Source organism: Panulirus ornatus, chromosome 19 (genome assembly GCF_036320965.1).
Source record: "Panulirus ornatus isolate Po-2019 chromosome 19, ASM3632096v1, whole genome shotgun sequence".
Classification (NCBI taxonomy): Eukaryota; Metazoa; Arthropoda; class Malacostraca; order Decapoda; family Palinuridae; genus Panulirus; species Panulirus ornatus.
The window spans coordinates 22,113,566-22,131,311 of NC_092242.1; the positions used below are offsets into that span (position 1 = coordinate 22,113,566).

The 17,746-nt window shown below is 39.5% G+C and overlaps 1 protein-coding gene across 1 annotated transcript in view; it reads left to right on the forward strand.

Annotated features, from left to right (window-relative positions):
• The window catches only part of LOC139755679 (endoplasmic reticulum aminopeptidase 1-like), a 383,172-nt gene that overhangs the window by 358,585 nt on the left and 6,841 nt on the right, over positions 1-17,746 (forward strand). Inside the window, exon 17 of the mRNA XM_071674326.1 lies at positions 5,060-5,305. Within this exon, the coding sequence (XP_071530427.1) occupies positions 5,060-5,230 (171 nt within the window). The 3' untranslated portion in view covers positions 5,231-5,305. The remainder of the gene's footprint in view (positions 1-5,059; positions 5,306-17,746) is intronic.

Genomic DNA, 17,746 nt, shown 5'->3' on the forward strand with positions numbered 1-17,746 from the left:
GTAGGTTAACAGAAATAGGTCAAATGTTTCTGGCGTCTCATCACCCAATTGGATCTCTCTGGTATCATAATCAGTAGTCATTGACAATGTATAGTGTAAACGTATTACACACTGCACTGCATTCAGAAAGCAGCCCCAAAACCTTATGCCAACTCATTACACGAAAACTTTTACCAGTTTGCATATCATCTGATAATTTCATTTCCCTCGTAACTATGTTTAAAGATAACATCTGGTCATAATTCCTGTATTTTTTGTCCTCCCATTATCATGCTGAGACAGTTATATTTTCATATACCTTCTATTCTATTTTTCTGTTCTATATTTTTGACACCTTATCCCTTTGGAAACTCCGTCAAAGGGGTGGCCATGGCAAAAGAATCTCCATAACTGCTGAACTCCAGTGCTGCTTCTTAGCCTTTTGCACCTCACCCATTACAGACCACTGGCAGAAGTCAACTCTAATGCAGTGTTTTCAGGGGCTCCCATCTCATGATCCTACCAACTGCTTCTCCCTAATGTGTCTACCAAATATTCCCACATAATGTTCCAACCTGATACATCTACCTAATGTTCCAAGCTAATGCTCTTACTACTTCTACCTAATGTTCCTACATACTTTCTCTATCTGTTGCTCCTACCATTTTGCCAAAAAGCAGGGCTAGTGCAAGGCACTTACCACAAGAAAATCTAGGGTTGCAAAGAATGAGTTGTGAGTTAAGCACTGTCAACTGTTATATGTGACATGGAGAGATTGTATGGTTGGAGACAGAATGCTGGCAATCCATGTGTAGATAAGGCAAATAGAAAAGACAGCTATCTGGGTCAAAGGAGTGCACTTTACCATTGAAGTGCTGGCTCACTATGCAGCCATTACTAACCATCCCAGTACCTAGGCAGTTAGTACCAGTAACATACCTGCCTGGTCGGTGGCTGCCCACCAACTGCTATCTACCTACCTACTCTTTATCCATAAGAAATTAGAATCTTCCAGTCTGTTTCTTTATAATTGAAATCTTCTATCTTTGGTGATTCCTGCATCATTTTGATTTTTCCTTCATTACTTTTTTCAATGTTTTTTTATTTTTCACTGCAGCTCTTACACAGATAAAGCATATGTTTTCCATTCACTTATCATAATTTTCCTCTTTCACTTAGCTTTTGAAGTCATGTTCCTTTGCAGTGTTATTCAGTTCCCTAAATCCTGCCATTATTGACATACTTTTTGTGTTTATTGGATGTACTAACAAGGTTCCTTATTTCCTCTCTTTTTCTTCTTTTCATCATTTTATTTTATTTTGCTTTGTCGCTGTCTCCCGCGTTAGCGAGGTAGCGCAAGGAAACAGATGAAAGAATGGCCCAACCTGCCCACATACACATGTATATACATACACGTCCACACACGCAAATATGCATACCTATACATCTCAATGTACACATATATATACACACACAGACATATACATATATACACATGTACATAATTCATACTGTCTACCTTTATTTGTTCCCATCGCCACCTCGCCACACATGGAATAACAACCCCCTCCCCCCTCGTGTGCGAGGTAGCACTAGGAAAAGACACCAAAGGCCACATTCATTCACACTCAGTCTCTAGCTGTCATGTAATAATGCACCGAAACCACAGCTCCCTTTCCACATTCATCATGAATTAGTATATTCTTAACTTTTTCATAATATAGAGCTGTTGTATCCCACATCCTTTAGTCTTCTTTGTCAGAAAGTGCTTCTAAAGTCTAAATCAAAATCTGGATTGCATCACCACCTAAAACTCTCTGTGTTCTCCATGTTGTCTAACTTATCTTTTAGAATATAATTAATCCTCCTTGCTTTAATTTGCAGTATGCTGTTATTTGATTGGTCTTGTAGCTGAAACCTCATATGTTACACTGTTTTGGAGCACAAACTGGTTGGATCAGCTGTAGCTTTTCAGTTGCCAATTATCAATAGGTACTGGTAAATCTGTTTTAGAAAGTGGGACTTATTTGTCATATCTTTTGTGTAGTGGAGCCTCTTGGACACACACTGAAATTAGTTTGGTAGTTAAGTTTGACTTAAGTTTCTTTTTTTTCTTTTTTCTTTTTTTTTTGCTTTGTCGCTGTCTCCTGCGTTTGCGAGGTAGCGCAAGGAAACAGACGAAAGAAATGGCCCAACCCACCCCCATACACATGTATATACATACGTCCACACACGCAAATATACATACCTACACAACTTTCCATGGTTTACCCCAGACGCTTCACATGCCTTGATTCAATCCACTGACAGCACGTCAACCCCGGTATACCACATCGCTCCAATTCAATCTATTCCTTGCCCTCCTTTCACCCTCCTGCATGTTCAGGCCCCGATCACACAAAATCTTTTTCACTCCATCTTTCCACCTCCAATTTGGTCTCCCTCTTCTCCTCGTTCCCTCCACCTCTGACACATATATTCTCTTGGTCAATCTTTCCTCACTCATTCTCTCCATGTGCCCGAACCATTTCAAAACACCCTCTTCTGCTCTCTCAACCACGCTCTTTTTATTTCCACACATCTCTCTTACCCTTACGTTACTTACTCGATCAAACCACCTCACACCACACATTGTCCTCAAACATCTCATTTCCAGCACATCCATCCTCCTGCGCACAACTCTATCCATAGCCCAAGCCTCGCAACCATACAACATTGTTGGAACCACTATTCCTTCAAACATACCCATTTTTGCTTTCCGAGATAATGTTCTCGACTTCCACACATTCTTCAAGGCTCCCAGAATTTTCGCCCCCTCCCCCACCCTATGATCCACTTCCGCTTCCATGGTTCCATCCGCTGCCAGATCCACTCCCAGATATCTAAAACACTTCACTTCCTCCAGTTTTTCTCCATTCAAACTCACCTCCCAGTTGACTTGACCCTCAACCCTACTGTACCTAATGACCTTGCTCTTATTCACATTTACTCTTAACTTTCTTCTTTCACACACTTTACCAAACTCAGTCACCAGCTTCTGCAGTTTCTCACATGAATCAGCCACCAGCGCTGTATCATCAGCGAACAACAACTGACTCACTTCCCAAGCTCTCTCATCCCCAACAGACTTCATACTTGCCCCTCTTTCCAAAACTCTTGCATTCACCTCCCTAACAACCCCATCCATAAACAAATTAAACAACCATGGAGACATCACACACCCCTGCCGCAAACCTACATTCACTGAGAACCAATCACTTTCCTCTCTTCCTACACGTAGACATGCCTTACATCCTCGATAAAAACTTTTCACTGCTTCTAACAACTTGCCTCCCACACCATATATTCTTAATACCTTCCACAGAGCATCTCTATCAACTCTATCATATGCCTTCTCCAGATCCATAAATGATACATACAAATCCATTTGCTTTTCTAAGTATTTCTAACATACATTCTTCAAAGCAAACACCTGATCCACACATCCTCTACCACTTCTGAAACCACACTGCTCTTCCCCAATCTGATGCTCTGTACATGCCTTCACCCTCTCAATCAATATCCTCCCATATAATTTACCAGGAATACTCAACAAACTTATACCTCTGTAATTTGAGCACTCACTCTTATCCCCTTTGCCTTTGTACAATGGCACTATGCACGCATTCCGCCAATCCTCAGGCACCTCACCATGAGTCATACATACATTAAATAACCTTACCAACCAGTCAACAACACAGTCACCCCCTTTTTTTAATAAATTCCACTGCAATACCATCCAAACCTGCTGCCTTGCCGGCTTTCATCTTCCGCAAAGCTTTTACTACCTCTTCTCTGTTTACCAAATCATTTTCCCTAACCCTCTCACTTTGCACACCACCTTGACCAAAACACCCTATATCTGCCACTCTATCATCAAACACATTCAACAAACCTTCAAAATACTCACTCCATCTCCTTCTCACATCACCACTACTTGTTATCACCTCCCCATTTGCGCCCTTCACTGAAGTTCCCATTTGCTCCCTTGTCTTACGCACTTTATTTACCTCCTTCCAGAACATCTTTTTATTCTCCCTAAAATTTAATGATACTCTCTCACCCCAACTCTCATTTGCCCTTTTTTTCACCTCTTGCACCTTTCTCTTGACCTCCTGTCTCTTTCTTTTATACATCTCCCACTCAATTGCATTTTTTCCCTGCAAAAATCGTCCAAATGCCTCTCTCTTCTCTTTCACTAATACTCTTACTTCTTCATCCCACCACTCACTACCCTTTCTAATCAACCCACCTCCCACTCTTCTCATGCCACAAGCATCTTTTGCGCAATCCATCACTGATTCCCTAAATACATCCCATTCCTCCCCCACTCCATTTACTTCCATTGTTCTCACCTTTTTCCATTCTGTACTCAGTCTCTCCTGGTACTTCCTCACACAAGTCTCCTTCCCAAGCTCACTTACTCTCACCACCCTCTTCACCCCAACATTCACTCTTCTTTTCTGAAAACCCATACAAATCTTCACCTTAGCCTCCACAAGATAATGATCAGACATCCCTCCAGTTGCACCTTTCAGCACATTAACATCCAAAAGTCTCTCTTTCGCGCGCCTGTCAATTAACACGTAATCCAATAACGCTCTCTGGCCATCTCTCCTACTTACATAAGTATACTTATGTATATCTCGCTTTTTAAACCAGGTATTCCCAATCATCAGTCCTTTTTCAGCACATAAATCTACAAGCTCTTCACCATTTCCATTTACAACACTGAACACCCCATGTATACCAATTATTCCCTCAACTGCCACATTACTCACCTTTGCATTCAAATCACCCATCACTATAACCCGGTCTCGTGCATCAAAACCACTAACACACTCATTCAGCTGCTCCCAAAACACTTGCCTCTCATGATCTTTCTTCTCATGCCCAGGTGCATATGCACCAATAATCACCCATCTCTCTCCATCAACTTTCAGTGAAAACTGTTTTCTAACTTTCCACAAAATACTCTATCTTTTATACTTCCTTTTCTTAGTCATCCTTGTGCCATACTAAATGAAACTTTACTCTGTAGGTTGAGTCATTCTTTAAGAACGTTGATGTTGGGCCTGGAGAAAGAGCACTTGCTCAGGCACTGGAGACCATCCGCTTACATATACAATGGCATGAACACAATATGGAGGATGTAACACAGTGGCTACACAAGCATTTCTCACATCCTGAAAAAGAAAACAATCCTGAATAATTGCATAGTTTCTTGCAGTTAGACAGGAGTCATCATAAGATTTCTTTGACATATTTTTAATCATCAGACTGCAAGGTACGTAGCTGATTCAAATTTATCAAGAACTTTATGGATTAGTTTAGATTTGATTATATTGATACCAAGAAAATGGTCATTTTACAAATAATTCTAAGTACCTAATCAAATGTACGTGTAATCAAACAAAACTAAATACTAGTCATAATGATAGTCAGCATTTCAAATAGGAAGTATATGATGGAATGAAGTTTGATTGAGCCTACAGTTTAGAACAAACTTCAGTCCATAAATTGAGGTTTAAGTCTACTGTGCATGAAAGAAATGAGTGAAGTCTATATTTTTGAAGCTTGTTGTTGATGACAAAAGTATAGTGTGTATGTTTGACTCTAGTTCTTTATACTATATCTTTGGGACTTAAAGGTGTGGATGGCTATGTTTAAATTATTGAAAGTAACTGAACATCATTGACTGAAGACTTTTTTTGTATAAATTAGTTTTTCTAACTTGGCACATTTTTATTTTAGAAGTCTATCAATGTAGAAGTAATTAGTGTATTTTCTATAATGTAACATGAACTAAAGATATTTGGATTTTACCTAGTGAGAAGATAGAATATCAAGATGGAGTACACCATAACTTTGATTTTTAGCAAATGTGATGGTGGTCAGGGGATTGCTTAATCTTGATATGTGGTTCACCTGCAGTCAAATGAACTTCCAGTATAATTGACGGTGGTGTTTGTCTTTTCTCAATGGCAACAAAATTGATATTTCCACCACTCTGCTGTTTGACCACACCCCTCAAGAGTTTGAAATGAATACCACACCAAATGTACTGCCATCTATGCATCCAGGATGGAACTTGACAGTGGTGCCAGACATCCACATTGCTGTACTGACATGCACAAAGATTTCTAATTTTCATATTTTTTTTTTAAGGAAAAGTTTCAGATAATATGTTATCTCATCACGTGAATATGTTTGATTTTAAGTTCCTACTTACTACTTCTTCCTAGGTTTCAGATGATATGTTATCTCTTCATTCTTTCTTTCATACTATTCGCCATTTCCTGCATTAGCGAGGTAGCGTTAAGAACAGAGGACTGGGCCTTTGAGGGAATATCCTCACCTGGCCCCCCTTCTCTGGTCCTTCTTTTGGAAAATTGAAAAAAAAACGGGAGGGGAGGATTTCCAGCCACCCACTCCCTCCCCTTTTAGTCGCCTTCTACGACACGCAGGGAATACGTGGGAAGTTATCTCTTCATGTGAATATGTTTTGTTTTTAAGTTCCTACTTACTACTTCTTCCTAATGTTTCAGCTTAATGCTCCTGCCTAAATGTTCCTAACTACTGCTTCTGTCTGTTGCTCCTACCATTTTGCCAAAAGGTAGGGCTAGTGTATAGTGCCCACTGCAGAAAATTCTAGAGTTTTGAAGAATGAGCTAGGTGAGTCAAATATTGTCAGATGTTATGTATGACAAGGAAAGATTGTATGTTTGCGAATAGAATGCCAGTAGTCAATGTGTGGGTGAAGCAGAAAGAAAAGATGACCACTTTGGTCTGAGAGGTGCAGCTGATTCACTACACAGCCATCACTAATCCTCCTGATACCCAGGGTGGTAGTACTGGTAATATACCTCCTTGGTTGTAGGCTGCCTGCTAACCACTACCTGAAATTAAGCCATATTACATCAACATGATTATGTCAGATTTTTCCGTAGATTTAAAAGTATATGTGCATGCGTATGTGAGTCTTGTTAAGACTTGGTTGAATTAAAAAGGCAAGAGTTATGATTATAGATATTGCAAAATGTGCTTTTGTATATTTTCTGTGATTAGTTAATTAAAAACCATATTTTTCAGTACAAAACATTGGTTTCATCTGATTTTAGTGCCAAACATGAAAGCTTTAGTGTCTTTTCACCAAGAAATAATGATGAAAAATTTCATCCGAACTATTTATTTTTTCATGGCAAAATAAAATTTTTAGGGAACCAGAGTTGAAACAAATATGTGTTCAAAGGGTTAAGGATGATTAATTTTTTTTTGATATTGGGGTGTTCAATGTTGTGCTAAATTTTTGAATTTGTTAATGCTGTATATTGTCAGTATGAGAAACATTGGTTTAATGTTTGGCTGGCTACAAGTTTCACTTTCTCCAGGGTTTTCTGTGCTTTGATTTTTTTTACCATAGGCACGCTTCTAGCCTGTTAATGTGTGAGTTTAAGAGGAGGACCATCAGTAGTCATTGATATCAGAGTGGTTGATTATTAAAATGCACCTCAGAGTGTGTCAGATTTACTTGCTGCTGATAGAATGCTTGTCAGCATTGCATATGATATTTCCACAGATTTTGTAATTTCAGTTTATGAGAAATGTTGATATACACAACCCTCATTATCTGAGTGCAGGAAGTAAAGCTGAATAGGCAGGGCCCTCATCATTTATGAAAGGCAATTAATTCTGTTGATTATGGTGCAGCTGAGTTTACAGAAAAGACCCAGCCATAAAGAATCAGGGAAGAGGTGTATTTCAAATCTTAAATGGTAACATCATTCCTTCATGATTCTCAAGGTGAAATCTAAATATTCATGTACTCTGTTAATTGACTGTAAGCTAAACTATGACACATTACTTGTAGCAGGTATTCACCAGATGTTTTATGGATGTGTTAACATTTTTTTATGTCATTACAAGCTGATTCTTATTAATCAATAACTGATTATAATGATTTTTAGACTACAAATTGCTGAATACTTCATCTGTAGTAAATTGTTGTAGTACTGATCATATCAATCATCAGGTAATAGTTACTTAAAACCAATAACTAATTAATGCTCCAAGAGTAGAAATGGATATTGTTTTATCACTATTTATGTCTTTTTAGGTTCTGAATCATATGGAACTGGTTTAAGTATTTGATGAAAAAAAAATATTTTATCTATACAGTGTAAAACTGTAATTTTAGGTAAACATGTAAAATTGCCACAGATAACCAACAACATTAATGGTGACCATGTGGGTCAGGAGCCCAAATACTGTTTTTATATATTTGGCTTAAGACACATAACATTGTATTGTATTTTCATAGATACTATTACTTGGCATATGTAGATCAAGAAGGCAAGTGGAGTAATGTAGATACATTCAACTCAGAATTACTGTGAGTTAGTTGATAAACATTTTTGTAACATTTGGGTAAGGTGGTCCATACCATTTTCACAGTGGTTTACATCTGTATGGGCCTAGTGTTTGTAATGTTGCATTACAATTTTGCAAATTTTTCATTAAGGATTTTTGTAATAATTTTTATTATTACATGTTTGTTCCTGAAAAAGTGATAATAGATCATTCATGCCTCCACCACTGTGGAGAAGGATATCAAAGATTTGGAGTGTGAATGTATATATGATCACACACAGTACTTTTTGGAACTTTGATTAGGATATCTGTCATAGTTTTCTCAGGTTTCTCATGGCAGTTATGAAACTTGGTAAAGGGATATATGTTTGTTGGTAAAGGGATATATGTTTGATGGCCATGCATACATGCAAATACAGTATTGGATGTGCATAGCATGGACTACAAAATACATAAGTTTTTCTGTATTAAGTACTTTTAGGAATTATTGATGGTATTCATAAAACTCAGAGAGGGTTTGTATGAGTAGCATGAAATACTTTGATTAGAATTTCTGAAAAGCTTGTTCCTCAGGTACATCTATTCCTTGTTATTCACAGGGGTTAGGTCCCTGGAATACTAGGAGTTTTTAGGAAAAATAGGGTTAGGTGTCAAGACTTTTGAGACCCTTAGAACCACTTTTTTTAAGTCATTAATTAACTTTAAACAACATAGCCTTATTTTCCCTCAATTAGAATCCTCATGCAGCATAGCAGTTTTTTGATTATGCATAACATCCACTTTATAAATAGTTAATATGACAAGGGTCTAAATTCTACTGGCAGGAAGGGTGGGATTGTGGTAAACATACATATGAATTTCATCACCTGTAGACCCTTGAAGCAGTTGCCAAAGTGTAAAGTGTCACAACTCTTACAACAATGATTGCATGGTTCATTCTGTGCTAGAGTATTTGCTCTAAGACGTACAACTAATCACTGGTATTGAGTATTTCACTGTCATTTCTGACACATTTTTGGCACTGATTAGATTTACATTATAAAAATCAATATTGTTTCATACAAATGAATTAGAAAAGGAATATTGAAGTATTTTTTGTATAACATTTCAGTTGCATGATGAGTAAGCTTAAGTAACCATGTTTTCAGTTGATATGGAATGCACCACATTTTAAGTTACCAAAAATGACAGTTTATCTCAGAAAGTATAGAGCCATTTCCATGGGTCAAGTTGGAGGTGGTGTTGGGACAGTATGGGAGGTGGGAAGGGTAACCATAACTACTTTCTCCCTATTCAAGGTACCTGTCTGGGAAGTGTTCATGATGTCTCTCAAAATGGATTCTGCATTATTTTTAGTAGAGTATCTTAGTTATAGTACAAATTACTGTTTCACTTCACCACAGCACTTCAGAAAAGAAAAAAGATATTCAGACTATTATTCTCTGGAAATTGGTTGTGAAATGAATGAACTTGTATAACTATGTTGTCTCACTGATATAGAATCCACCAAATTTTAGTTAACGAAAATGATAATTTGTTGCACAGTAGACGGTCAGTATCATGAGTGAGGTGGTAGTTGTGGCATCATTGGAGAGGAGGCAAACAGCCAGTAAATAGAGACCATAACCTCCCTTCCTCACATTCACTTGTTTTTTCCACTACTACCCCTTACAACTTTTGAGATTGGTTTTTACTGGTCTTCCTTTATGTCCAGTATTTGCACAATATATCATGTATGTTTGCTATTCACCATAAAAGTGACAGAATTGTTACTAGAAAGCTAATACTGGTAACAACATTTCTGTCACATATTCTGATATTGATTGTTTCATTTTTGTGGAGAGCAGTTGTAATGTAGGATGTATTGGACAAACACTGAATGTAAAGTCAAGTGAGGGAAGAGAAATGCATAGAAAAGAACAAACTTGAAACTGTAAGGGGTAATGATGGAAAAACCAAATGAGTGTGAGAGAGGGAGGTTGTGGTCAGAGGTCAAAAAGTGCCAGACCTTGTTACTTAAGTTAGATACTATCACTGAAATAAATGTACTTAAGTAAAAATAGAAGTGCCATTCCTAATATGTACTCATGGAATAGTGAAAAAGTATCTAATGTTAACAATGATGAAAATAACTTAACAGCATTTATAATCAGTGAACCAATCACTTATTATATTTATTTGTTTTATTAATTTTGCTTTGTCGCTGTCTCCCGCGTTAGCGAGGTAGCACAAGGAAACAGACGAAAGAATGGCCCAACCCGCCCACATACACATGTATATACATACATGTCCACACATGCAAATATACATACCTATACATCTCAATGTACACATATATACACACACACACACACGTATACATATATACACATGTACATAATTCATACTGTCTGCCTTTATTTGTTCCCATCGCCACCTCGCCACACATGGAATAACAACCCCCTCCCCCCTCATGTGTGCGAGGTAGCGCTAAGGAAAAGACAACAAAGGCCCCATTCGTTCACACTCAATCTCTAGCTGTCATGTAATAATGCACCGAAACTACAGCTCCCTTTCCACATCCAGGCCCCACACAACTTTCCATGGTTTACCCAAGACGCTTCACATGCCCTGGTTCAATCGATTGACAGCACTTTGACCCCGGTATACCACATCGTTCCAATTCACTCTATTCCTTGCACACCTTTCACCCTCCTGCATGTTCAGGCCCCGATCACTCAAAATCTTTTTCACTCCATCCTTCCACCTCCAATTTGGTCTCCCACTTCTCCTCGTTCCCTCCACCTCTGACACATATATCCTCTTGGTCAATCGTTCCTCACTCATTCTCTCCATGTGACCAAACCATTTCAAAACACCCTCTTCTGCTCTCTCAACCACACTCTTTTTATTTCCACACATCTCTCTTACCCTTACATTACTTACTCGATCAAACCACCTCACACCACATATTGTCCTCAAACATCTCATTTCCAGTACATCCACCCTCCTGCGCACAACTCTATCCATAGCCCATGCCTCGCAACCATACAACATTGTTGGAACCACTATTCCTTCAAACATACCCATTTTTGCTTTCCGAGATAATGTTCTCGACATCCAAACATTCTTCAAGGCTCCCAGAATTTTCGCCCCCTCCCCCACCCTATGATTCACTTCCGCTTCCATGGTTCCATCCGCTGCCAGATCCACTCCCAGATATCTAAAACACTTTACTTCCTCCAGTTTTCCTCCATTTAAACTTACCTCCCAATTGACTTGACCCTCAACCCTACTGTACCTAATAACCTTGCTCTTATTCACATTTACTCTTAACTTTCTTCTTTCGCACACTTTACCAAACTCAGTCACCAGCTTCTGCAGTTTCTTGCATGGATCAGCCACCAGCACTGTATCATCAGCGAACAACAACTGACTCACTTCCCAAGCTCTCTCATCCAGAACAGACTTCATACTTGCCCCTCTTTCCAAAACTCTTGCATTCACCTCCCTGACAACCCCATCCATAAACAAATTAAACAACCATGGAGACATCACACACCCCTGCCACAAACCCACATTCACTGAGAACCAGTCACTTTCCTCTCTTCCTACACGTACACATGCCTTACATCCTCGATAAAAACTTTTCACTGCTTCTAACAACTTGCCTCCCACACCATATATTCTTAATACCTTCCACAGAGCATCTCTATCACCTCTATCATATGCCTTCTCCAGATCCATAAATGCTACATACAAATCCATTTGTTTTTCCAAGTATTTCTCACATACATTCTTCAAAGCAAACACCTGATCCACACATCCTCAACCACTTCTGAAACCACACTGCTCTTCCCCAATCTGATGCTCTGTACATGCCTTCACCCTCTCAATCTATACCCCCTCATATAATTTACCAGGAATACTCAACAAACTTATACCTCTGTAATTTGAGCACTCACTCTTATCCCCTTTGCCTTTGTACAATGGCACTATGCAAGCATTCCGCCAATCTTCAGGCACCTCACCATGAATCATACATACATTGAATAACCTTACCAACCAGTCTACAATACAGTCACCCCCTTTTTTAATAAATTCCACTGCAATACCATCCAAACCTGCTGCCTTGCCGGCTTTCATCTTCCGTAAAGCTTTTACTACCTCTTCTCTATTTACCAACTCATTTTCCCTAACCCTCTCACTTTGCACACCACCTCGACCAAAACACCCTATATCTGCCACTCTATCATCATACACATTCAACAAACCTTCAAAGTACTCACTCCATCTCCTTCTCACATCACCACTACTTGTTATCACCTCCCCATTAGCCCCCTTCACTGAAGTTCCCATTTGCTCCCTTGTCTTACGCACTTTATTTACCTCCTTCCAAAAGATCTTTTTATTCTCCCTAAAATTTAATGATACTCTCTCACCCCAACTCTCATTTGCCCTCTTTTTCACCTCTTGCACCTTTCTCTTGACCTCCTGCCTCTTTCTTTTATACATCTCCCACTCATTGGCATTTTTTCCCTGCAAAAATCGTCCAAATGCCTCACTCTTCTCTTTCACTAATAATCTTACTTCTTCATCCCACCACTCACTACCTTTTCTAATCAACCCACCTCCCACGCTTCTCATGCCACAAGCATCTTTTGCGCAAGCCATCACTGCTTCCCTAAATACATCCCATTCCTCCCCCACTCCCCTTACCCCCTTTGTTCTCACCTTTTTCCATCGTGTACTCAGTCTCTCCTGGTACTTCCTCACACAAGTCTCCTTCCCAAGCTCACTTACTCTCACCACTCTCTTCACCCCAACATTCTCTCTTCTTTTCTGAAAACCTCCACAAATCTTCACCTTTGCCCCCACAAGATAATGATCAGACATCCCTCCAGTTGCACCTCTCAGCACATTAACATCCAAAAGTCTCTCTTTCGCGCGTCTATCAATTAACATGTAATCCAATAACGCTCTCTGGCCATCTCTCCTACTTACATACGTATACTTATGTATATCTCGCTTTTTAAACCAGGTATTCCCAATCACCAGTCCTTTTTCAGCACATAAATCTACAAGCTCTTCACCATTTCCATTTACAACACTGAACACTCCATGTATACCAATTATTCCCTCAACTGCCACATTACTCACCTCTGCATTCAAATCACCCATCACTATAACCTGGTCTTGTGCATCAAAACCACTAACACACTCATTCAGCTGCTCCCAAAACACTTGCCTCTCATGATCTCTCTTCTCATGCCCAGGTGCATATGCACCAATAATCACCCATCTCTCTCCATCCACTTTCAGTTTTACCCATATCAATCTAGAATTTACTTTCTTACACTCTGTCACATACTCCCACAACTCCTGATTCAGGAGTAGTGCTACTCCTTCCCTTGCTCTTGTCCTCTCACTAACCCCTGACTTTACTCCCAAGACATTCCCAAACCACTCTTCCCCTTTACCCTTGAGCTTCGTTTCACTCAGAGCCAAAACACCCAGGTTCCTTTTCTCAAACATACTATCCATCTCTCCGTTTTTCTCATCTTGGTTACATCCACACACATTTAGACACCCCAATCTGAGCCTTCGAGGAGGATGAGCACTCCTCGCGTGACTCCTTCTGTTTCCCCTTTTAGAAAGTTAAAATACAAAGAGGGGAGGGTTTCTGGCCCCCCACTCCCATCCCCTTTAGTCGCCTTCTACGACACGTGAGGAATGCGTGGGAAGTATTCTTTCTCCCCTATCCCCAGGGATTTTTTTTTTTTTTTTGCTTTGTCGCTGTCTCCCGCGTTTGCGAGGTAGCGCAAGGAAACAGATGAAAGAAATGGCCCAACCCACCCCTATACACATGCCTTGATTCAATCCACTGACAGCACGTCAACCCCGGTATACCACATCGCTCCAATTCACTCTATTCTTTGCCCTCCTTTCACCCTCCTGCATGTTCAGGCCCCGATCACACAAAATCTTTTTCACTCCATCTTTCCACCTCCAATTTGGTCTCCCTCTTCTCCTCGTTCCCTCCACCTCCGACACATATATCCTCTTGGTCAATCTTTCCTCACTCATTCTCTCCATGTGACCAAACCATTTCAAAACACCCTCTTCTGCTCTCTCAACCACGCTCTTTTTATTTCCACACATCTCTCTTACCCTTACGTTACTTACTCGATCAAACCACCTCACACCACACATTGTCCTCAAACATCTCATTTCCAGCACATCCATCCTCCTGCGCACAACTCTATCCATAGTCCACGCCTCGCAACCATACAACATTGTTGGAACCACTATTCCTTCAAACATACCCATTTTTGCTTTCCGAGATAATGTTCTCGACTTCCACACATTCTTCAAGGCTCCCAGAATTTTCGCCCCCTTCCCCACCCTATGATCCATTTCCGCTTCCATGGTTCCATCCGCTGCCAGATCCACTCCCAGATATCTAAAACACTTCACTTCCTCCAGTTTTTCTCCATTCAAACTCACCTCCCAATTGAATTGACCCTCAACCCTACTGTACCTAATAACCTTGCTCTTATTCACATTTACTCTTAACTTTCTTCTTTCACACACTTTACCAAACTCAGTCACCAGCTTCTGCAGTTTCTCACATGAATCAGCCACCAGCGCTGTATCATCAGCGAACAACAACTGACTCACTTCCAAAGCTCTCTCATCCCCAACAGATTTCATACTTGCCCCTCTTTCCAAAACTCTTGCATTCACCTCCCTAACAACCCCATCCATAAACAAATTAAACAACCATGGAGACATCACACACCCCTGCCGCAAACCTACATTCACTGAGAACCAGTCACTTTCCTCTCTTCCTACACGTACACATGCCTTACATCCTCGATAAAAACTTTTCACTGCTTCTAACAACTTGCCTCCCACACCATATATTCTTAATACCTTCCACAGAGCATCTCTATCAACTCTATCATATGCCTTCTCCAGATCCATAAATGCTACATACAAATCCATTTGCTTTTCTAAGTATTTCTCACATACATTCTTCAAAGCAAACACCTGATCCACACATCCTCTACCACTTCTGAAACCACACTGCTCTTCCCCAATCTGATGCTCTGTACATGCCTTCACCCTCTCAATCAATACCCTCCCATATAATTTGCCAGGAATACTCAACAAACTTATACCTCTGTAATTTGAGCACTCACTCTTATCCCCTTTGCCTTTGTACAATGGCACTATGCACGCATTCCGCCAATCCTCAGGCACCTCACCATGAGTCATACATACATTAAATAACCTTACCAACCAGTCAACAATACAGTCACCCCCTTTTTTAATAAATTCCACTGCAATACCACCCAAACCTGCTGCCTTGCCGGCCTTCATCTTCCGCAAAGCTTTTACTACCTCTTCTCTGTTTACCAACTCATTTTCCCTAACCCTCGCACTTTGCACACCACCTCGACCAAAACACCCTATATCTGCCACTCTATCATCAAACACATTCAACAAACCTTCAAAATACTCACTCCATCTCCTTCTCACATCACTACTACTTGTTATCACCTCCCCATTTGCGCCCTTCACTGAAGTTCCCATTTGCTCCTTTGTCTTACGCACTTTATTTACCTCCTTCCAGAACATCTTTTTATTCTCCCTAAAATTTAATGATACTCTCTGACCCCAACTCTCATTTGCCCTTTTTTTCACCTCTTGCACCTTTCTCTTGACCTCCTGTCTCTTTCTTTTATACCTCTCCCACTCAGTATCATTTTTTCCCTGCAAAAATCGTCCAAATGCCTCTCTCTTCTCTTTCACTAATACTCTTACTTCTTCATCCCACCACTCACTACCCTTTCTAATCAACCCACCTCCCACTCTTCTCATGCCACAAGCAGGGATATCACTTATTATGTTATATGAAAATAAATAAATGTATGGATTTGACAAACTCAGTTTTTGATAAAATTTCTGGTTAACTTCAGGAGCAACTGATTTTCAAAAATCTTAATATCAAGCCTTGTTTGATTTTGGCTGACTGCTAATCCAGCAACACTTAAGAGATGCTCACAGGCAGTAGAGTTAGGCAGTTGGGTGTTGACTCTGCAAGAATGTTCACCCAGAATGATTTGAGGATCCTTATTCAATTACTGGAGCATGCCAGGTACTCGAACTTACACTAACCCCTGGCATTGATGAGATTTTAGTGAAGCAAAGAGATCATCATCAGCTGATTAGCAAAGATCTTTTATGCTAGGCTAATACTTCACCATCTGAAGCTTGATGTGTTCCAGTCCTGGAATGGTAAACAATTAATTGGGAATAGTGGTGCTGTTTAGAATATGTAATGAGATTGCACATTTGGAGAAAAAAATCCTCAGCAGAAAGTGATGCAAAAATAACTGCTTTTGAGAACACTTCCCTTTTTATTGATCTCCCCAGCATAACTGCTGTATATGTTAACTAAAAGTTTTTTGATTCATAACTGAACTTTGGCATGATTATCCATATGATTTTTAGGAATATGCTTCTTAGTGTGAATAATTGTAAAGTTGAAGGAATTATTTTTTTTTTGTGTGTGTGTGGCTCAAAGCAGTAAAGTATTTATATCATTCAGGCACTATTTCCTTCATATTCAGTGCTTTTTTGCCTACTGTGGCTTTTTACTTGTACAGTCAAGTTTTGATGGATAATATGAAAATAATTTGTAGAGGCTTAATCATGTCCATATATTTCTTAAGATTTGATTTGGAATTTATGCAGTCCATCACCTCCATAATTTCTGTTAAATACAACATGCATTATGGGCAGGCAGAGATACTCACAGTCTGTAAATTTACATCCGGCTAGGCCAATGTCTGCTTTCTCCTTCAGGAACACCAACAGACAGTTTTCCAGTTTAGAAAACTGCAGAAACATTTTATGTGGGTGGCACGGTTGTGTGCAAAGGTAGAAACAAAGATCGGTACTTGACTGCTGTGTGAAGGCAGGTAATTGGTTAATTCTAAGGCCTTATATCCTCTGATTGGTTGATTCCATTTGAGCTTTTGTAGTATTTAAGGACTGAAATGAATGGTTTTGATGAAATAAGTAGAATAAAGGTAATGCCTCATTAAAGAATTTACTGAAATAAAAATACTTTAGAATTTATATCTTTGAAATTGTTACTTCAATACTGGAATAAAGTATTTATACTTCATTACATTAAAACTCTAGTTGTGATCTCTACCAACTGACCACCACCACCATCACCAGTGGCAACTCTCTACTGAGATCTTTTGTACAACAGATTATATATTGTTTTTGTTAACCACAAATGTGGTGGATTCCATATTAGTGATAAAACATAGCTATGTAAGTTTTTCAATATGTAATGGAG